The sequence below is a fragment of the Sceloporus occidentalis genome, unplaced genomic scaffold, assembly GCF_023333645.1.
Source record: "Sceloporus occidentalis isolate IW3139 unplaced genomic scaffold, rSceOcc1.0.p SCAF_16, whole genome shotgun sequence".
Classification (NCBI taxonomy): Eukaryota; Metazoa; Chordata; class Lepidosauria; order Squamata; family Phrynosomatidae; genus Sceloporus; species Sceloporus occidentalis.
The window spans coordinates 6,922,725-6,945,581 of record NW_028316996.1 but is presented as its reverse complement, the minus strand read 5'-3'; the positions used below and the strand labels follow the sequence as shown (position 1 = coordinate 6,945,581).

General features: G+C 41.6%; 1 protein-coding gene across 1 annotated transcript in view; it reads right to left on the bottom strand.

Moving 5' to 3' along the window:
• Positions 1 to 22,857, bottom strand: part of LOC149302976 (colorectal mutant cancer protein-like) — a 133,241-nt gene that overhangs the window by 16,807 nt on the left and 93,577 nt on the right. Inside the window, exons 6-12 of the mRNA XM_089481729.1 lie at positions 19,771 to 19,895; positions 14,412 to 14,575; positions 13,519 to 13,725; positions 5,190 to 5,336; positions 4,450 to 4,539; positions 3,765 to 3,913; positions 1,663 to 1,803 (exon numbers count right to left, since the gene is read on the bottom strand). Coding sequence (XP_089337855.1) covers positions 1,663 to 1,803; positions 3,765 to 3,913; positions 4,450 to 4,539; positions 5,190 to 5,336; positions 13,519 to 13,725; positions 14,412 to 14,575; positions 19,771 to 19,895 — 1,023 coding nt within the window. The remainder of the gene's footprint in view (positions 1 to 1,662; positions 1,804 to 3,764; positions 3,914 to 4,449; positions 4,540 to 5,189; positions 5,337 to 13,518; positions 13,726 to 14,411; positions 14,576 to 19,770; positions 19,896 to 22,857) is intronic.

Below are 22,857 nucleotides of genomic sequence, written 5' to 3'. Positions count from 1 at the left end.
TTTCACAGTAAACAGTGCAATTTCAGAGTCTGTGACTTTTATGGCTCTTCGGGTAAGTGCCACGATTAGCCATTTGAGCGCGGCATAAATATTTTTTGTTAACCTCCGGATTTGTTCCACATCCCCTGGGCACGGCAATAAAAGTCACACTGAATAATCAGCCGCCTAATGATCCTGGCAGACTTTCTGTGTGTTAACCGGGGAGAGATATATTTTGGATCTCTCGAGCAGCCTTGGAATGACAAAATACATAATAAGCCCAACGCCGTTCTCTACAGGGCTGACTGCTGCCCAACCAATGAAAAGCGGACAATTCTCATGCTCCAGGTGCACGACAACTCCCATGATCCCTCAGAGAACTTCCAAGGCTTGTTAAGGATTTTGGGAGTTGTATTCCAGATGGATGAATGTAGACAGATAAGCTAATCTGTTGTTGCTCACTTTCACATGAGTCAGATCTAATAAGTGCACACGCTGCAATTTCATGTCGGGGGGGGGGGGGGGGGGGGGGTCTGAGGTTGTACCGTGGGTGCGACTCAAAGGGTTAACCCTTTCAATACAGAGCCCCCCCACAATGCATTGCAGACTTCTCTGAAGCAAGCTACGGCATTCAAAAAGAATTCATGTCACAGAGATGATCAGTTCTATCCTCAGGGAAATGCCATGGCGTTTACACGAGGAAGTCACTGGAGCGTACCTCTCTGACATGCCACCTCATGACTCCTGCCTCACCTGAAGCATGGAGCACCAGCCTCGGCAATACATATCCTGTCATGTGGCATTAAGAAACCCATTCATGTCCCTGCCATCCTTACTGTTCGGTAATAACAGCCGCAGCAAACGGAGGAAAGAGCTGTCACTGCCGCTCAGTGAGAGATATGATGCTGTACAACTACGCAGCCATAAACATGGAGGTGCATTAACTCCATCTGGCCTGATATGGCACACCCCATTAATGGTTTCTTAAACAATTGATGGGGAAGAGTTTACACTGCTTATGGGGTACAGTAACCCTGCGGTATACGGAGCTACATGCAGCGGTGTATTCTGGCTTAGGCCAACTATGTCAGAAGGTCCTAGGAAGATAGCCCCTGTGACTTACTGCCGGGCAGCCAGACCTATTACGCAAAAGGGGCTTTCCAGTTTGCCACTGCTCAATAGGCCGGTTAGGGAGATCATGTATTTCCCTCTTAACAGTCTCCAGTTACACTATGGTGATCTTCCGCTCAACACATGTATAGACAGGAGCCCATCATTGTACTCGTCTCCTGGTGCTCAGCACAGTGTAAGGTAGAGGACATCTCGATTGGCAACTGGAGACATATGCCTAGGCTGCTAGTTATGTGGTACCGTAACGTGCTTAGTGAAATCCTAAGCAAGTTTCCATGAGTTTGAACCCTACTATGATACCCAGAATCAATCAATTCCAACCTTTTTAAGCCCACCCTAGCTAGAGTCAAAACACAATTCCCCTTTGAGTCCATCATCTCAGAAGAAGATGCCTTTTCTTCCCTACAGGAGCTCAAAAGAGTATGAGAGAGTTAAAATGTTCTTACACCGTGTATTTTCAAATGTCACCATGTGAAAAAGACAGCAGTGGGCTGCGTGCACAAGACTGATTAAGGGTCTTTACAGCAGGGAAAAAGGCTTTCATGTGTTTACCTGTACTGCAGGGCGAGTCTGAGGGCCGTAGCGTTGGATTCATATTTCCCCACCAGCAGGCTCATTCTCTCCGCGTTGCTCTTACACTCCTCCAGGGTTATCGTCAACAAATCATTCTGCGATTTTAAGTGCTCAATTCGACTGTGGAGAAAAGATGAATAGTTTGATCCCTCTTGTATATGAACTGCTTGTTTTTTTCTGCGGAGTGCATAGAAATACAAATACTGGTTTAACTTCAGATCGATATAGCACTTGGGAACCGTTATTGAAGAGTACTGTCCCCAATAAATTTGCACATTCTGTTTGTTAGAACTCCTTCATGTACTGCTTATATTGCGCACAGAAATAATAAAAGGTCTCTGACTTCTGTGTCCTATTGCTTCTTGAAGACATTGTGAATTATGTGTACGTCTTTACTGGCAACTCCAAACACTTTAGCTACAGCTGCCTCATTCGCTTCTCATTCTCTATAAAAGACTGAGGACATAGAACACCTGTCTATTAAATGATGTCTTCTTCTCTGGATACATATATGGTGCAAAAGCGGTTGTGCCCAGACGCCCCCTGTATTTATGAGCATAATTCATAAAAAGCATAATTTCCACTTTACGTTATGGCTTAAGTCCTACTGGCGCTCTGATCATTTATCATATAATACATACATAAGGGCTTCTTATTGATAAGGGTGCAAAAAGTCTTGAGTGTGTGTGTTTAAAGTCCTTGTTGCCAGACACAGTGTTCGGTAAATACATGCTCTTGGTGGTAGATAAAAATATTCAAACCGGGACACTCCTCATAATACAAAGATCAGATGTTGTGAATATGTTTCACCATCAAACCAAACACAGCGGCTGTAAGTTCCCTCTTTAATACTCTTATTTCTCTGCAAACACCACTTTCCAAATGCTCCACAATGCATACTTCTTACATCACGAGTTCAGAAAACCTTCATATTTTACATATTTGGAATCAGGCCACTGCTAAGAGTAGTAAACATGTCTCCCACTTTTACTGTAACCAACTGGTGAAGCTTTATCTTCTCTCTAAACCTGATTTGTTTCTTTTGCAGTAAAATCCACCGGCAATAAAAGGGTCAAATGCGCTGATCCTGCCTTTTCTTTACAACACAAAACATCCCCTGCAGCAAAAATGTGACGTGCCAGAATTTGTCTTTAGTGTATAACTGCTATAAATCTCTTCTGTTGTGTGAACCTGTGATCCAGATGGTACAGGTGACACAGTGTCTTCTCTGACATTAAGAGTTGATTTATTGCGACTCCGGAGACCTGTTCAGATGTTCTTTACCTGTATATTACCCATTGTCAGACACAATGGCTCGCTGCAGACTGCTACATCTGGAATGTGTGCGGTGGTTTCCAAAGAACAAGTGCTCTGGGAATATAGCTACATTGTCTTACACAAAACACTATGTCCAAGAAGAGAAGCCAACAACATAGTATGAAATTACCTGGTGTCCCCAGATATCTGCAACAATGTGCATTGTATATTACTCCAGTTTAAAAACACGCCAACAAATTTGTTGGCTAGACTAAGCCTGTTTTTCATTACATACAATTGTTTTGGCCCAGACAACGGTAGCTTATTACACGGACTACAGCATGCACAGCCATAAGGTAGTCCCTTAAAATACGGACATAATAAAGAGTTTGGGCAGCTGGGGCTTCGAGGTGAATAAAACATGGTCTGTACGCTCAGACATTGATGTACTTTGTCCAATGGCATTGTCTTCTTTGTTTCAGAAGGAGAACATTGTGTGGGCATCAGAAACAATACTAGTTACAGACATTATCAACTGGGCAGCAATCAACCTTACATAACACTATTATGGTATAAGTCCATCACACCTCCTGTTTTGAGATCTTTCTAATTAAGATGCAAATAATTAAAGCACGTTAAGGAGCCTGGCATTAAGCGTTGTTCTGAAAACCTAATGGGATTGCTTTGAGATAATGAATGAGTCAAGTCAAAGATGTCTAGTCTTCCACCAAACAACCAGTGCACATACCTGCACCATAAAGGAAGCACACTCCTAATGCACCGTTTCAGAATGGCGGCTGATGCTGTAGAATATCACCACGTACCTGTTTAATCTCTCTGTCTCCACCTCAAATTCTCGGATCTTGCTCTCTGAGATGGCCGAGCCATGAGAGTACAAAGTTTGGAAAATCTCTTGAATGTTGGAGCAGTCTTGCAGGGAATGTGCCAAATGCTCGGCCACACTGCTGGACACCTGCAAGATACATACAAAGTTAGATGTTCTTTCTCTGTTTATTTCTGTCCTACAATACAATGGGGGTCGCTGATAGAAGACCCTGCTGCTGGTTGGACCATTCCAGTGGTTGCTTTGCTATTAAAAATATGGACCAAAATAGTTCTAAGCATCTCAACCTATGCCCAAAGCAAACTCACGATGGCATAAGAGTCAAAACTGACACTTAAAACAAAAGAGGTATAATAACAGACTTTTAATAGAGTCATTATCGATATAAAATACCACCCATAGTAAATTCTTCATGACATGCCCCTGGGATGTAAACAGTCTATTTCAGCTTTGTCTCTGTCATAAGCACTAGCACATCAATCACCCATCCACAATAAAAGAACAGACGCTTTGATAGCGGCTCCAATAACACGAGCTCAAAATGACCATTTATGCACTATTACAGTATTACTTATTTAAACAGGTTCTTTAAATGGTTAAAAGGGGCACGGGATTCCATATAAATGAGCTACATGCAGATATATTATATTACTTTTGATACTCACCCCAATGCTGCTTATTTCGGATCCTAGGATAGGCCTCTCCGACGAGGATGATTCAGACCTAGTCTTTGACAGTTTCACCCGTTCCGCAATCTACAGGACATTGAAATTAAGTCAATAAAACAGACTTTTCAGCTTATACCTAATCTGCGTATATTAAAACCTATGTTTTAATAAGGAGTTGATGGCACGTCAAGATATGTTATTCTACATTCCGAAGGGAGCTGTCACCATCCCAACAACAACATTTATCAAAAACCACTATAGTCTGGGTTTTTGGAATCAATTTCCTTCCCAGAAGTTCTCTCTCTTCTGCTCTTCCCCACCCAAAGGCTGTCTGAACCGATGAAAAAAAAATCAGCTGCTTGAAAAGAGAGCAGAGATAACAACGGGGAGAACTAATCAGGCAGATCTAAAGGAAAGGGGGGTTTAGCTTCTCCCATGGTACACATGACTCTTTAATACATATATTGTTTAATTTAACGTGTAAACATCATCACATAGGCTCATTTAGTGCATACGATTACATGTTACACTTTGTGTAACATGTATGTGTGTGAATATCAAACACTAGCTATACAAATAAAGCATCTGTTACATGAACGACACTCATACCCTACCTACTTTTGGGGTACATATGGCCTGGGGAAGTGGGTTGTAGACCCCGTAGGTAAGGAAGGGCCGATATCCATACAGTAACCGACCCATAGACCCCTTCATGTGCCCTTAGCACAGATACTCACCTTAGCGATGGGAATGTCATTGCTGCTGCTGCTGGTACTCAGCTCCCCTGTACTGGGGTTGACCGGCCGGCTGGCCGAAGTGAGCCGACCAGGACTAGAAGGACCCGTCGCTTGGACACTTTGCAGTCGTGTTTGCAATTCACGCACCTACAATAATAAGACATCTCTTAGCTTAGACTTAACACAGAGAATTAGGTGAGATCTTTGCAAACGCAAGCAGTAAGTCACCTGTGATTTCGCATTCATGGAATTATAACTAAATTATGCAACCTCATTACTTTTACATTTATTAGCACAATAAAGAAAACTAGCAACAGGAGATTAAATAACTCACAGTAATCAAATAAGCAGGAGAATAATTCACTTTAAAGCAGGCAACAGAAGAGGCCCACATTTTAATAGACTTGCAGATGGAACGAGACTGGTAGCATTTATACTTTTTTATCTTCTTTCCACTTAAAATGCACCTCCAAAGAAAAAGAAAAAGACCCCGTTCGCCCATTAAGAAGCTCCATATGTGATATCGTGCATACCCTGTTCATTTATTGCCAGTAAGCGTACCACCCCAAATATATATATATATATATATATATATATATATTAAGGCTGCAACTAACGATTATTTTCATAATCGATTAGTTGGCCTAATTTAATTTAATTTTTTTTATCCGATTAATCGAATAAAAAAAAATAAATTTTTCATTTATTTTAAATTATTTAATAAAGTAACATAGGATGTTAAAAACAAACGGCAGAATAAAATTTTTTTCTTGTTTTTATTTCCCCAACCTGCCCCCAAGTTATGCATATTTGAGCCCAGGCTTGCCACACTGCCCTCCCCGACATGCCACACTGCCCTCCCCACATATGCCTTATATACCCTATATGCCTTATACCCCCAGATATGTCACTCCGTCCTCCTCAGGTATGCCGTATACCCCCCTGATATGCCATAGTGCCCTCATAGGATTTGCAGACTCGTTCACAGACACAATACTTTTTTAAATAAATACAGGATTAATCTTCACTGCCCCCAGGATTTAGATTCCCCTCAGTTTGCCCCCCTTTACCTCTAACTGCACCTTAAGTTAACCTTATTAAATTAATTAAATTAACCCTCAGTCCTCAGCATTAAATTAATCCTGAAGAGAAGACCCCATTAACCAAAACTGCCCCCTAAATTAACCCTGAAGACCCCATCAACCACAACTGCCCCTAAATTAACCCATTAACTATAACCGCCCCAAATTAACCCTAAACAGCCCATCAACCACAACTGCCCCTAAATTAACCCTAAACACCCCATCAATCACCACTGCCCCTAAATTAACCCTTAACACCCCATTAACTATAACTGCCCCTAAGTTAACCCTAAAGACCCCATTAATTATAACTGCCCCTAAATTAACCCTAAACACCCCATTAACTATAACTGCCCCTAAGTTAACCCTAAACACCCCATTAACTATAACTGCCCCTAAATTAACCCTAAACACCGCATTAACTATAACTGCCCCTAAGTTAACCCTAAACACCCCATTAACTATAACTGCCCCTAAGTTAACCCTAAACACCCCATTAACTATAACTGCCCCTAAGTTAACCCTAAACACCCCATAATAATGAGATAAGTACTCATTATGTAGATAAAAATGCATGTCTAATGCGTATATGTGATGGGCCATCACATAAATCAATGATAAAAGGAGGGGCTTGCTGGGGGCATTAATACAAATAGTGGTGGTTGGAGGCGATTATACAAGGGTGTGGGGGCACCACATTAATCTATCCTAAGGGATGCTGGGGTGCTGGCTGGGGCATCAATACACAAGGGTCAAAAACACTAAGGGGGTATAAACAACAATGCAGTGTGAAAAATCCATCCTGATGTAGATGTCAGTGACCTAGATTGTGTCCTGCTGTTTGTGTATTTTTGGTTATCAGTGTACCAGAGCCTGTCCTGGGGTGTGTGTGCGTATAGGTGTTGGTGCGGCACAGCCTGTCCTGGTGTGTGTGTTTGGGTGTCGGTGTGGCAGAGCCTGTCCTGGTGTGTGTGTGTGGTTATCTGTTTCCTGGCAGTTGGAATTATTTAATTTATACTTATCCAGATAAAATGCCCTCCTGAAGTTGTAGTGACTTCAGGGGACAAAACATTCAAGGCCCTGAAATCATTTAGTGGAAAAGTTAAGGTATTGTGTTATTTATGCTATAATATTTATTTCACGGATTAGTCGTACTAAATTGTGGCTTCAGGCTTCCCATGTTGAATGACCGAGTATTATGTTAGTCCAATAACAAAAGTATCATTAAATAGCACATTACTTTTGGCAATATATATATATATATATTTTCTCAGTGGTATGATTTAATGGTGGAAATTATGAATGCCCCCCCAGTTTGACTGTGGTATCTTGTGTGCCCCCCCTATATTGTTTCTAGAGTCGCCACTGCTCACTGGTGAGTATAAAATTTATATTTGGGCTGCTGCAAGTTATGGGCAGTTATAGTTGGGTTTTTAGAGTTAATTTAGGGGCAGTTATAGTTAGTGGGGTGTTTAGGGTTAATTTAGGGTCAGTTATAGTTAGTGAGGGGGTTTAGGGTTAATTTAGCGGCAGTTATAGTTAGTGGGGTGTTTAGGGTTAATTGTGGTTTATGGGGTCTACAGGGTCAATTTAGGGGAAGTTGTGGTTGATGGGGTGTTTAGGGTTAATTTTGGGGCGGTTATAGTTAATGGGGTGTTTAGGGTTAATTTAGGGGCAGTTGTGGCTGGTGGGGTGTTTAGGGTTAATTTAGGGGCAGTTGTTATTAAATAAAGTTAATTTAAGGTGCAGTAAGAGGTAAAGGGGGGCAAACTGAGGGGAATCTAAATCCTGGGGCAGTGAAGATTAACCCTGTATTTATTTATAAAAGTAGTGTCTGTGAACGAGTCTGCAAATCTATGAGTGCACTATGGCATAGGGGGGTATACGGCATACCTTGGGAGGACGGAGTGACATATCTGGGGGTATAAGGCATATACGGTATATAAGGCATATGTGGGGAGGGCAGCGTGGCATGTCTGGGAGGGCAGCGTGGCATGTCTGGGAGGGCAGCGTGGCATGTCTGGGAGGGCAGCGTGGCATGTCTGGGAGGGCAGCGTGGCATGTCTGGGAGGGCAGCGTGGCATGTCTGGGAGGGCAGCGTGGCAAGCCTGGGCTCAAATGTGCATAACTGGGGGGGCAGGTTGGGAAATAAAAACAAGAAATGCATTGTTATCAGTTTTTTTATTCTGCTGTTTGTTTCTTACATCCTATGTTACTTTATTAAATTATTTTAAATAAATGAAAAATGTAATTTTTTTTAATCCGATTAATCAAAAAAATAATCGGCCAACTAATCGATTATGAAAATAATCGTTAGTTGCAGCCCTACTTGAGATTCTAAACACTAAATACCGGGACCTTCAGGACGCACGCTCTCCCAGTCTGGGCCATTTCTACAGTAGCAACTATACAGCAAAACAAGTCTAATCAATGGCTAGCGTCAGTCATCATCACACGTGATATACGGGAAGGGTACATTGCAGATTTTCCCTCTCCATAATGAGGTTTTAAATTTGAGTTTTCCTCCCGAGTCAGCAAAACCTTTCCCAGAGGCATTTTGAAAAGCCGATCTACTTAATTTGTAACGAAAAGCAATAATTCTAACAATTTTGACATTTTTAGTGGCCACTGTTATCTGAAGATTTTGTTTTCCAAACACAGACATATCGGAGGTTTTTAAAGAGGAGCCAACTACTGATCAGATGTGTTCCAGGGAAAGCTGGAATGTGTCTATGTGTGTAAATATACTTTATTGGAAACTGCTGCAAAAGGAAAAAAAAAGAACTTCCAAAATATTATATGTACATTATTGTATACCATATATGTGTATTTATTAAACCGTGAGCTACATTCAGATGCAGAATTTCAGAATGCAAAAACTATTTTAATTTATGCAGGGCTAAGTCTTTTTACAGGAGATACCTACTGGGGATGGTCCTTCATGATATAAAATACGGTTGGTGCGTTTGGTTACAAGCACTATAGTTAATATAGATCACTATTCTGCATATACAGTGAGGTTTGAGGGGGGGCAGACTTAATACCCCAAAGCCAGACTACTAAATTAAACATATCACTGCATTTTCAAATCAAAAAGGGTCCTTTACTGCTTGCATTGGATTTTTATTCTGCCCCCTCTAAGCACTCAGATGGTTAACTTTTATATTTCACTTTTGTAGCCCTCATTAAACTAATGTTCAATTCTTTCTATTCACCATTTTTTGATCATATTAATAAATGAATAGAATGAGGTAGGTCCAAATGCTTTTGCCAGGGTCAGTAAACACGGAAACACTTTGGAAACGGCTGGGTTACAGATACCCTCTGAAATAACAGAGATAAGGAGAGGACACATCTCGGAGCGATTGGAGAGCTCTTAATCCCTGGTTTGGTCCTGACTTTGCACTTGCGCGTATACCTCCATCTCTCATCAGTCACATGAACCCTTGTGATAAGAGACTGGCAGGCATCCAGCAATCCGCCCGAGTACTGTGACTGATGACAGGCTGAATTTACTCTAATCTCATAAGTAATGGATCACAGCCATAAAACGGGGAGGGGGGACCTCTAAAAACTAATGTTAATAGGTAGGTTCAATAAACCAAGCTCTTCTGCTATGTGGCATGACTTCATACCTTGACCAAACTAAAAAAATAACACTACGACATTAACATGATGGCTGTGTTGGCTTCTGGCTGCCATAAAAGTATATTTCAGACAAGCTGAAAATCACATGTATAAGAAACAGGGGGCAAACTGAAAAGACCACCTTAGCATGTGCACGGAAGCAGAGATGATGTCCTTCATTACTGCGATAGCAGATCTAGAATGAGACAAACAGCACTGGACGTGTCTGCTGCTTCTTGTAGGGTCATTCTAGATGTTGGCTAACAATGACCAGCGGAGAATGGTGCAATATGTAGTTTACCCATCCCCGGGTCAGGCCTATATATGCCTTTCTGTCATCTCGAACCAGCCTGCCCATTCTCCTCAGACATCAACATTTTCATCCACACAACTACCGCTCACTGGATATTTTCTCTTTTTTGGACCATTCTCTGTAAACCCTAGAGATGGTTGTACGTGTTATCTCTCCCATCACTCCTGTGTTCCAATGGCACGTTGTGTAAGCGATTATGTGGACAATATTCCTCAAAAATACCCCCCGAAGCAGACACGGCTTAGTTAGTGGGACTATCTCCGGCTACATTGTAAATATTGAAACCGGTGGTTAAGGTACAAGGAATTTGTAGCATGGGAGGTTAGGGGCAAATAGGTTTCTGGATCCAGAGCTTGAAGCGCGTGTTTCCTGAGTGGCCTGAAGCTGCCGGTACCCCGCAGAAGCACGAGATTACCTCATTTACTAATGAGCCGTGAGAACGCGAAGAAACTCGTACGCATGCTGCTTCCCAGAGACGGCTCCATAAAGCAGCACAATCTGTTAACAGAAAGCATTAAACACCTAATTTAATTAAATCTGCCAGGACAGAAAAACCTATTGAGAGCACTTTGTTTGATTACAGACGTGAGCTGAAAAGAACAGACCTATTGATCAAACCGGCTCTGGTTTCTCCAGTACGCCATCAAACCGTTCATTTCAGTATATGTGACTTTCTACCCAGAGAAAGGGGTAGTTTTTAGGAGTTTCCGCTGAGAAGGAGCTGTACACCTCTAGAGCTGTGCTTTTCCCGCTAACCTGGATTTGTGGCTATTTTAGTTTTTTTAGTCTGCCATTGAGATCTGGCTAGCAAATCAAGCTGCGCCAGTCACGCATCGGGGGGTAATCAACTCTATCCATGTTACCCAGCAGGACGTGGTAATCAAAGCTACAGCGAGGAAGACTTTAATCAATGAAACCGTTGTAGAGCCACAACACAAAATAAATAATGCAACTCTGTAAAACATAATTAACTCATCCGGTGCTCTGAACTCCTCCAAAACAAATAAAAATATGCAAGACTACATTAAATCCTGAACTGAAGAGCATTATGTTTATAATATACAGGCTAATGGCAGCTGCCACCTGACATCTTGTATGATTGCCAGCGTGCTACTGCTGTGTGCGTCGGACCAGCTACTGGGAGACTGGTGCCACTGGTATGGATGGTAGACTGGTAGACATACTGGGGTATCAGAGTATCGTGGATGACATCACACCACTGCCCACTTCACATACAAGTCAATCTCCCAGATCATCCACCTCCTTTTATAATGAGCTGTATATTATTTAGAGGATCCATGCCATGTCTTTTATATATGTGTTTTCTAAATACCATGAGAGGTTTTATTTTTTTTTTTGTTTTGTTTGTTTTTTTACCGGTGTGTGTGTATATAGAGAAAACCAAGCAAAACAATAAGAAATATATATGGATTCTAGCAGCTCAACATTAGGAAAGAACACTTGGCTTTAAAGGTCCCACACACTTAGCGGGTAACACAAGGAAGGCAAACAAAGCAGACCTGTCAATAACAAAACTCAGAAATGCAATACAAGTACAATTATAACGTCATCCCCATTATTCTTCACTTAGTGCCCTCAGAGTAGACCAACAACATAGGGTGTATGGAATGTAAAGCATCGAAGTGGACGAGGCTGTGCCTGGCCATCATAGGGAATGAAGCGTGGAGAAGAGGAGGATACGGAGGGTCGGTTCTCGGAGCCGAGACAGATACGACCGGCTGTACTTCAGACAGTCACAAGTCTCTGTCTAACGGCACACATCCAAATTACTGGCACATAATGTGATGAAACATTCAGGCAGCAAATTAACCGACGGCTGCAGAGGGGCAATCAATATCACGGGCAGAACGCTACATGTTAGAAGATACCGTAACTCCGCTTCTAGAATGGTTTTGAGGCTACAGGGAGTTTCTTTTTTCATCTTCTAATTTTAATTAGCCTGAAGCAAAAACACATCACAAAAAAACCCATGGTATCTTATTGACGGGAAAAATTTACTGAAAAAAACTTTGTTAGTACTTCACAATATATACTGGAATATATCCCTGACGGGTCTAAATTACATGAAGTGAAATAGAGAGAACAACGGAAAGTCTTTGAGCAGAAAAAGGCCCCCAATAATGGTAGGTTACAGTTTTAACAGAAAGATGGGGTCACGGATGAACCAGGATACACATTACTTTAGCTGCTCTTTTATCAATGACAACATTTTTACTTTTCCAGACAGTGTACTCAGGTCGTTGCCATGGATACTATGAATTTGCGTGACGATCCATCTGTTGAAATTCCTCTAATATCAAATTCATGCACACATTTTAACCGAATGACTCCAACACAGAATGTATTTGATGTTTCAAACAAGAGCATGCATGGTATTATAAGTATGATAAATGCCAAACTGTAACCATTTCTAGAACCATCATTGCCATAGGTGATATAGATTATGATGATAAAATCAGGTGATGAAACTTCAAAGTAGTTAATGCTGTGGATGTGAGAGTAGAGCGCTTACTCCAAATCAAAGGTGCGACAAAGAATCGGTGATAATAATAATGATAGAATTTCTGCTGGTCTTTCGCCGGTTATTCTTCAATATTTCAGGGCAGGGGTGTTTCTATGAGCTAAACGCCCTCATCGCCCTGATTTACGCTCTCACATCATAAACCCGTACACTGTTAACTTATCTGGGGTCTGCTAGTTCAATTACATAAATATGAAGCCACCACTAGGGAAAGCATGCATTGGGCTCTTCGCCAACCTATTCAACGTGAAATCAAATAGCAACACAAACCCGAATACCAAGTACAAACGCCATGAAGTATTGTACTGTGTGGAGAAATGCAGGGATGAAAACTTTTAGTTTGTTTAAAATACATCTGTACATGGGAGTGGAGGGAGAACTAAGCCCTTAGCTCACTGATTAGACTGCGGTTATCACTGCATACAGTAACAAACACAGATACATTCTCATCTGTCAATATATGCCAACAAGTTACTGATGTATACTGTAAAATCATCAGGCAATAACTATACAGGTAGGAGGCTCTGTAAAGAGCTTTATAAATGCCTTGGCCACCCACAGCACGTCTGTGTCCACGAGATCAGTGAATTCACTCCTCGTCTCATTTGTTTTATATCTCCTTTAAGGCAGGACCCAACCACCCATACTCTCCCTGCCCTTCCATCCTGGTAAACGGCTTACAGACAATGGTAAGCCGCTAAAAGCTAAACACAACCACTAACAGCTACACCCAATTAGCATAAGGAAGAATGCTGTCTCTGTTACCCTTCGGCGTAGTCTATCCCTCTCTTCACGGATTGCGTTCATGGTGGACTTGGCCCGGTTAAGGTCTTCCTCCTTACTGCACAGCATGGCGGTGAGGCTCTCATTCTCTTCCCGCAGACCCGCCAGTTCTTTTTCCCAGCGTGACCGCTCTTCTGCAAGGTTCGGGTAGAGCTCCCGACCCAAGACTCCTTCAATTTCTTCTACCGTCTGCAAAAGAAAGCAGTTCGCAAAACTAGCAACAAATAATTTGGAGCAACAACCACATAAACAAACCACTTTAAAGAAACTCTGTGGTCAGGGTACACGCATTGCCTGGTTTCCACATTCATACACTTAGTCATATGCAGGATTTTTTTACTCAAAACGGTCTAAATTAAAGAAATCTTGCTTTACCCACTAAATGTTCAGAATACAGAGAATGTGTATTTATATGGATGTCTAAACAAGACTATTCTATGGAAATGATTTTAACAAAACATGCTATAACCCCAAGGCCAATATTAGATCTGGGGTATTACAGAGTAGGTCCATCAAGGAAATTAAGCAAAATACAGCGTGTATAAAGGCATGAGAGGTGCGATGATGAATAATGATATGCACAGGCAGCTTTTATACAGATAATTCTGTTATGAATCTGATGTCCCCACTTCGAACCCAACAGCATAACAAATATTTATACGTAGGATGCGCCACTCTATATATCTTGTGTTTGTACCTCTATTCACAGATGCCCTACTGCCCTGACCATTGCCTTCTGGAAAATTGTCTGAATTCACTGTTAAGAAAATTAACCACTGAGTTTAAGGTTGACCATGTTGGGTAATGTTTTTGGTACACGGTCAATGAATATGACCGTGATTTAGGTAAAAGCCCCTGTACGTTCAGCCAGATACCTTAATGGCCAGGTCGCAGTGCTCACTGGCCGTGGTGAGCTGCTCGATGTGTCTGTCCACCTCGGCTACAGACAGACTGCAGCTGCTCTTCTTCCTCCCGCACACCACGTTCTCCAGGCCGGTGAGCACTCTCTGCAGCTCCGAGTTCAGGTCACTGCAGGCGTCTGTACCGAATTACACAAAAAGAGGGAGAGTACCCATCAGAGCTCACATCAGTCCCAATCCAAAATATTTAAACAGGCACGTCATAAAGATGAGAGTACAAATCATGAAAGGTTCAACCGTTGTACCGCGCATGCATTATTTATATACTTTCTACTAACTAATCAGTGACGCATAATGGCCCTAAGTAATTGAAACGTCAAGGTAATTGGCAGTTTTAATTAATTCTGCACCAGTGTTTTCATTCAGTCTGGTTACAAAAAGGCAGCAAGGTGTATATGTGGCTGTTGGAATTGGGAAGCCGCTCACAGCCACGACCTTTCTTCTGCCTTTTTTTTTTTTTTTTTTTTTAAATTAATCTGATTAGAATACCTGTCAAAATAAATAATAGATCTGCTCACCAAATCCTAGGCTCCTAAACACATGACTGCTGACCCCTAAATATTCTGCACAGGGCTGAATGAATGCACATGCTCTATTACAAAAAATAGCTGGCTTCTAAATGTGTCCGTCTGGCTCCTACAGATTTAAAATTTTCATGGAGGTCCACCTTGAATACATAAACACTATAACAAAACATTAAAATACCAATTAAATAGAATAGCTGCTAACTGGCATTAAGTTGGCCATGATAATTACCGATCCTTAAACATATCGCTGTCAGCGGGGACTGTTGGAAGCGGTGAAGGCACTGGCCAAGCATCGGAGAGGGGACAACGCCAGCTCAGTCAATGGAAGGGACTGGGGAGGAAGGGGAACGATAATATTGTGCTGCGAGGTGAACAGTCCTGTGTTATTTGGAATATATATATATGGAATTCTGGCAGCGAAGACTTATGACACATAGCGGCAAGCAATGGGCTTCCCAGAACAACGATCCCAGCAAGAGATTTGGGGGTTTATTCACTAAAGGAAGAGTTGGCAAGAGAGTTGCGGTTTTAACACTTCGCTATTCATTATGAAGGGCCAAAAGTTCCATTCCTCCCAAAGTGTGAAGGGCTGCGTATGATGCGTAATTCAATGTGTAAAGAGACTTAGGAGAACTCTCAATGCATTATACAGCGCAACTCTCGTCCTGCAGCAGAAGCTCATTGAAGATGGGCCTTCGAAACGTATGAGCTAAAACTCAACGGCCTCTTGAATAAACCACTTTCATGTAATTTAATCTAAACCTGCTAATTATTAAGGAATAGAATTGTACCGGTTTAGCAAAAAGAGCAAATTTGGAAGAGATTATCAGCTAACAAACAGTACAACAGACTGCGTGTTATCTAGCCCCCTTCTTCCGGTATATTATCATCATGCCCCTCAAGAAGATACGAGGTAGTCTCGAAAGCTTGCAATCTGTTACCAAATTCATAATACTCAATATAAACATTTTGAGAGCCACTATGAAAATCTACGAGCACAAACACTGTCACAGCCATGTAGCTGACCGATGAATTATCCAATGTGGAGCAGAGGGGCTGTAGATTCGGCTCGGAAGGTCGGGTTCTTTAGCTTAAGGTTGCTAGTCATTGAATTTAACCATTTGTTCCACAGACATTATATTATGAATTGTATATTTTTTATATATTTGTATTCAAAGCTTCACATACACAGATAGAGCATTACAGACACTACTCTTCCTTTTTGTCTGAATTTCTTTTGTGACGTTAACCCTGCTTTTTGGGGGAGGGACAACCTATATCGCTCTTATCTTTTTAACGAGCCTCTTCAGCGTTAAAGCTTGCGGAGAGGATTCATGCAGCATCACAGAGAGCTGGAAATCAAGAGTAAACACCACAACACCGCCTCTCCTTCAGCATCACAGCAAGGTTACTCGGAGCTCGGGGCAAAAAACGTGGAACCCGATTACTCCATAGACAACTGAACACACACCTGGGCACACGAAGGCAGAAAGCACAACACAACATTATAATAGATACACCAGAGGAGAACGCAAGGAACAGACACCAAGATGATGGGGATTACAGTGTATGGAGTCCGATGCTTTACGTTAAAGGTGCTCTAGCTAATGAAAATGATCCGTATGCAATGATTTCCTTTAATGATTTACCCTCAACCTCCTCTATCCAGACAGCTTCATGTTTGACTTTTTCAATACAATCAAGCAGGAGGAACATCCGTGCTACGCGATGTACCGTACAGTAGATCCAAGGCATCCACAGGAAAGGCAAAGCGCCCCTTTTGAAGCAGATAATACAGAAGGCTAGGAAAACAAGTGATGTTGTCAAGTTATCCCCTGCAGCACTAACCGGCAGATTATTCGTATGCACAGACACCGCTTCCCCGGGGGGGGGGGGGGGGGCAGCGTTAATAAAGACACTGAAAGCAGACAATTACTTTACAACGGTAGCCAAATACACCACGGTTACCATTTTACACGTTCTGCTGAGGGGTATTATTATTAGAATCCTATAAAGTCCACATCATTTGAAACAATATAGCAAAGACCAGGGTCACCACATTCAATATACTAACCCCTATACACACCTGGCGCAGGTAATATAACGTCATGGTGGCCAACACCACAAACCGCAGCTCAGCAAACCATTTTCTAACTGCCTGTTGTACGGATATAATGCTAGTTCTTCGGGCTGCGGAAGGCATGGGCTTGGGAATGTCCTTGAATTTCATAAACAAGCAGGACATAGAGTTGGCAATTATCAGCGTAGATACTATATCATACCTGCACTAGTCGTTTTAATAAAAAAAATCCACACTGTCACTTTCAAGCCCTTTCAGTGATTTATATTATTACCAAAAAAAGTGATTAGCTTAACTGCGTAACAGCAGCGGATCCACGCGTTATATATAATAGTCAGCGGTTATGAGCTGGAAAGAACAAAAGGCAATAAAGGTCTTTAAGATGATTCCCACTGCAGATATTCTATCCACCCGGGCAGGAAAAGTTGTTAAACTGACCTTGAAGAACACGCTGCATCCCACAGATCCTCCTCTACCGATCACATCTTACCGAGACAGCGTGTGATGTCTCAAGCTTCGCTCTTTTTTTACTTTGTGGAAAAGCAATTCGTTCATATTTGATAGCAAATTTTACTTATGTTTTTTTTTTTTTTAAATCCCCCAAAATATATACAATGTGATATACATTATTGCGGTATTATGAATGATCTAAACCAGCTCTTCCCATTCAACAGGTATTAGGGAGAGATCCACATGTCTCATTAACCTGTCATCACGGTATCCTCATAACGCACGTGTCTCCTCTTTAACCCACGGCAGGGCGGCCCCCGCAAACATCACTGAACTTACTGGCCTGCAGAAACACAATGCCGCGTACACGATGGGGCTTGTGTTCTTATAAACACTACTTTACTTAAAGGCTAAGTAGAGATTAAAAGCAGGTCTTTTAACAAATGCCAAGTGAGGTGGGCATCAACCCTCAAACAAATGACATTTGGAAAACCTCAGTGCAAGAAAGCCGATTTCATGGAGTGAAAATCAGAGAATACCCCCCGCAACAAATACACAATTTAAAAAGGAGAGCCTTACTATGTTAAGTAAATGAATGAATTAGTAAAATAAAGGTTACTTTATTAAAATATTTTTCTAATAAAATGAACAGTGCTAAGTATTTAAGGGCACACACGTTCATTTAAATATCACAGGACCCCAGTTGGCTCTGCCCCTTCCAGCATGAGGTATGAGGTATGTTAGCTTGATATAAAACAAGCATATACCGACCATCTCCTCAGCGCTCTTCCTGCTCTTTGTGGGAGGCAGTGGGAGGTGGGGTTATCTTTGCGCATGGGTAGGGCTTGTGTCTAATTGGCAGGAAGGGGAAGCACAAAAGCCACCCCCTTCAAATATAAAAGTCTGCCCAGGAGGAACAGCATCTGTGATACCCAGATCCTCAGGAGGCATATATAAAGTTCTACTACTGTTCTAAACCACATGCTCCAAAAAATGACACAGAAAATAAGAGATGCACCTAATCTCATGATAAAACTGTTTGGTGGGACAGCACATCTGCAGACCAAGGGAGCTTATTTAATGTCCTTACAACCAAAGAGACCACCCAGAGGCCTTTAAAGGTCACTCTATATGTTGTTCTATGAATATTTGTATTTAATAAAAGATACCACAGCCCTGTCTTCGCTGGGAAATATGGCAATGAGGTATAGCCTGTTCCTATAACACACTGTGCAGATTTATATATAAAAAAAACGCGTAGCTCCATTCAAGTACAGCTACAGGTAGCATTTATTTTCTTCCAGTCTGACTGACTACAGCCAAGAGTCTCCCAAGAGACCAGGGCTTTAATGTGAAAGATTTCCTGATGGTTTAAATAAATTGTAACGTATCAGGTTTTGCTTGATGGTCAAAAACGTAATGCACGTCGTAGACAGCTTTTCACCCTGAAGAAAGCACAGCACTTATTTTCTATGGGCTTGTGGTTTTTGGAAGTACTCAATGCAGTTATAACCTGTATTTGGAGGGTAGTTTGGGGATTATAATGAATAAATACGAATGGATTTTGGATTGGCAGATCTGCTTATTCGGCAGCTGAGACATTAAGGCAGCGCCTAATTTATGGTGAGCTTGTGGTGTTGGCCTGAAAAGGTTTTGGTAAAAAAAAAAAGCAAATATAATCCTGCTGTTATTTTCCTTATGATTTCAAACCCATCAGGGAACAGTAGCTCATTACAAACGTATTCTGCGGGAAAGCTAGAGATACAAAGCAGTATCGATGACATCGGGAACACGGCTCTTCAGTAGCGGCCAAAGAACCACGGCTTTAACTCACTCAGTGGAAGACAACTTATTATGAAAAGGAGTCAGTGCCTGAGAAAGCAATCCACGAGAAAAAAGTAACTGACAATTCAAATACCAGGTGATTTGTGTTTTTAACATAGTTAGCCCTTGCAAGACGGCTCATCTTAAAATACTTCAACTACATTACGTTTGATCAAATGAAGTTGAGCAAGTCAAAGCGATGACATGTTTGGAGTGAAACAAATGTGTACTATCGTGACTTATGCAAAGTAGCACGCATGTACTAACAGTGTCAACAGATTGCAAGTCAAACCAAACCACTCTTAGTTGCTCCACATAGTGTAACATGCAAAAAGTAGTCGGGTAAATCATCACAACAATTCCAAACAAACAGAACCCAACTCAACAACGTTCTATGACGTCTCTCTAGTAGAATTTCAAATGTTCTACTTACCCATGTCAACCGTGACCATAGTGGACTGGTTCTCTTGGTCCTGGTCAATGCTACGGGTGTCATCGTTGGTTTCAAGCTGGCTGTGACTGTGCTCTGAGGGCAGCTCCGAGTATTCATCCTCCTCCCTGCAAACAGACACATATTAGAGAACAGCGTTCTCTCCTGGACACTAGTTAATCATTGACACCAGTAGGCCAGGGCACTTGGTAGTCACCAGTCTAAGACAAGACTGGGGAACATACGCCCCTACAGGTGCTGGCAAACCTCAACTCCTATTAGGCTTGGCCAATCAAATGTAATATACAACTGGAGTGCTAAAAAGGTATGAAATATATCATGGGGCCAGATTATTCAGAATCGATATTTAAACAGATATGAATATAATGCTATCATTGCATTTCATGCTTCTGGGTATGCAAGCTTCCCCTCCATACAACACATCTCCTTGGCAGCAAACAGCAGGGCAGGGGGCAGATGGGGAAAGCGGCAAATGTTTACGGTGGGATTCTGCCACAAATTAGCGTTCGAATATTAGCAGCGGAAAGCAATGTCAAACTTTCTCTATGCAACAACATGCAATCATCCAAGAGCAATGGAAACATTTTTTAAATTGAAGATTGTGACTGTAAATATTGTGGAGGAAATCTCGAATCTAGTGTGCGTTTCCACTGATTCATGTTTCAATGAATTATCATCCACATCGCAGGAATAATCGATCTGCCAAACTAGTCAACCAAGAGCACTAACCAAAGCATTAAAACACAATTTATTGTACTTGGAAAGTCACTTTGTATTGTAATAACAATACTAATCATAATAATTTATGGCCCATTAAATTGAATCGGCATAGAAAGCACACAACAGAACGGTGATTCTACTAAACCCAATCAAGGCGATGCGCAAGGGCAAGGGAAGCCAAAGTGAAAAGCAAGAATTAGCAAAGACATTGGAGTCTTTAGTCACACGTTTTATTGAGCCAACGCAGAAAAAGATGTCACATAAGCATTTAAGACCTCAGAGGTCTTTTTTTTTTTTGTAGACAGAATGAAGACTATTGGCTAAACTTGTTACTGGCTTGGGTGGTGGTATACTAGACGAAGAGCCAATCTTGCTAGTAACAAGGAAACACAGAAACTTAAAAGAAAACGTTTGATTTATCCAAGTATAAAGTGCAGTTCTGGTGCAAAGTGGTAACATTCTATTGGTTCCTATGGTAACTGCATAATCTTTGCAATGCTGCACCAGCAACTTTACTTAATCTCAAAAGTTATTTGCTATCGTTATAGTCAACTAGGTTTGTAAAGATGTCTTACTTCAAAATATTTCATTAAAAAAAAAAAAAAAAAAAAAGGTATAACCAGGACCAGACTGGCCATCTGCAAAAATACCTAAGAAAACACTATTTTTTGTATTGGTTTTATAACCACACATAATACCATGAAAATGAAGGAATAAATTCACTCTAAGGGCAGTGGTCCCCGGTATATAGCGCCTGGTCCTGTGGGATCTGAAAGAATTTGTTGGATATGCCGATGTGGCCCCTGAGTTGCTGACACCATGTGCGTGCGCAGCAAACATCTGCAGACAGCATACACGAGTTCTGTTCCAAATAAAAGCCGCCGTCAAAACATTGAGGGTAACGGCAGCGATTTGTTTTAATCACACTATTGTTTACAACAATCATCAGCGTTTTTATGCAATTACCGGATCCTTTTACTTCAGCCACCAGTTCAGAACTGGAGAAATGGGACATTTTATTATGAATAATGCAATTTTGTGCCTGAGCCTCTTACGTCCGATATAAAACCATAATGGAATCCAGCACTAAGAATAATCTATAACATGCATTCATTCTATTTTTGATTTACTTTTACATGATAAATGTTGATATTTTCCAGTTGTGACACTTGCTGAAGGAATTCCTGGAGCAATTCATATGAATTTTGATTCACCTTCTCTCATTAGTAAAGACTTCTTGGGAACCCTACGGTCAATCTACGCAGGAGGTTATAACAGCCTCCTAGACTCCTCTCCTAGGGCAGCAGCTTTAAAGGGGGGATGGGCCAGCCCCAGATATCATCCAATTGTATGGGAGTAGGATGAGAATTGGGTGGAAGTGGGCGTGGCCAGGAGACTGTGGGTGAAAGTCGGAGAGTTCCCAGGCATGGCCAAACGACCCAATGGCTTCTGTCCTCCATTCCTACTTTTTCCTAGGAGCCCTGAATATGTGCTGGGTACTAGGCCATCACAGAGCTCTGTGACACAGCAGAACATGTCGAGAAATTAAATTGTGTTATAGGCATTATTTTTCTAAATACCATATTCTTTAAAAAGGAAAATACTTTTGGTTTTAGAATTGCGTGCTTTTTACATTTTGAAATAATTGAAATTTAATGACAAAATAATAAAAGAAGCAGGCTGAAGACAAGAGTAATGCTGGAAATTACTACATGAGATTAAGCAGAAGGGCAAAATACAATCAAAACAGCAATCAAAACAGAGAAGCCACCATATTGGAGGAGGCAAAGAACATACAGGATTCCCAGGGGTCTGGTAATGGTCAGGAGCTAAATCCTAATATATGACTATAAATGAAACACATTAAAAAGCTTTCTTTAACCTCTTTTTTCATGACTGTTGAAATATTAGCGTGTAGTCTCTGCTGCTGCACCCAACGTGTTCCCAGCTGAACAACGGGCTGAAATTTGGGTTGGGATGGAACGAAATTCAGCAATGGCCGTGCAGGTTCAGCAATCGCTGATCTGCTTACACAGCCCCTATTTTATTTTTACTTTCTAAATAAAAGGATATTGGGAAACTCACGACAGAAGACATGTTCACCAACGTAGGCGCATCTGGGATAGCTCCAGGGTGCCTCGTGACCCCAAGCAGTGCAGCAGAAGGGATGGATTGGCCAGGGGCGGATATTACACAATTACCCTGCTGAAAATTGGGCACAGGTGTGGACGTGGCTATGAACCAAGCCGCTGCCGTGGAGAAATTGGATAGTGACCCAGAGTCCCCAATTATATTCATAATGAATGGCGAAGTAATGCGGGTGAAACCACAACTCTTTCCTTAGTGAAT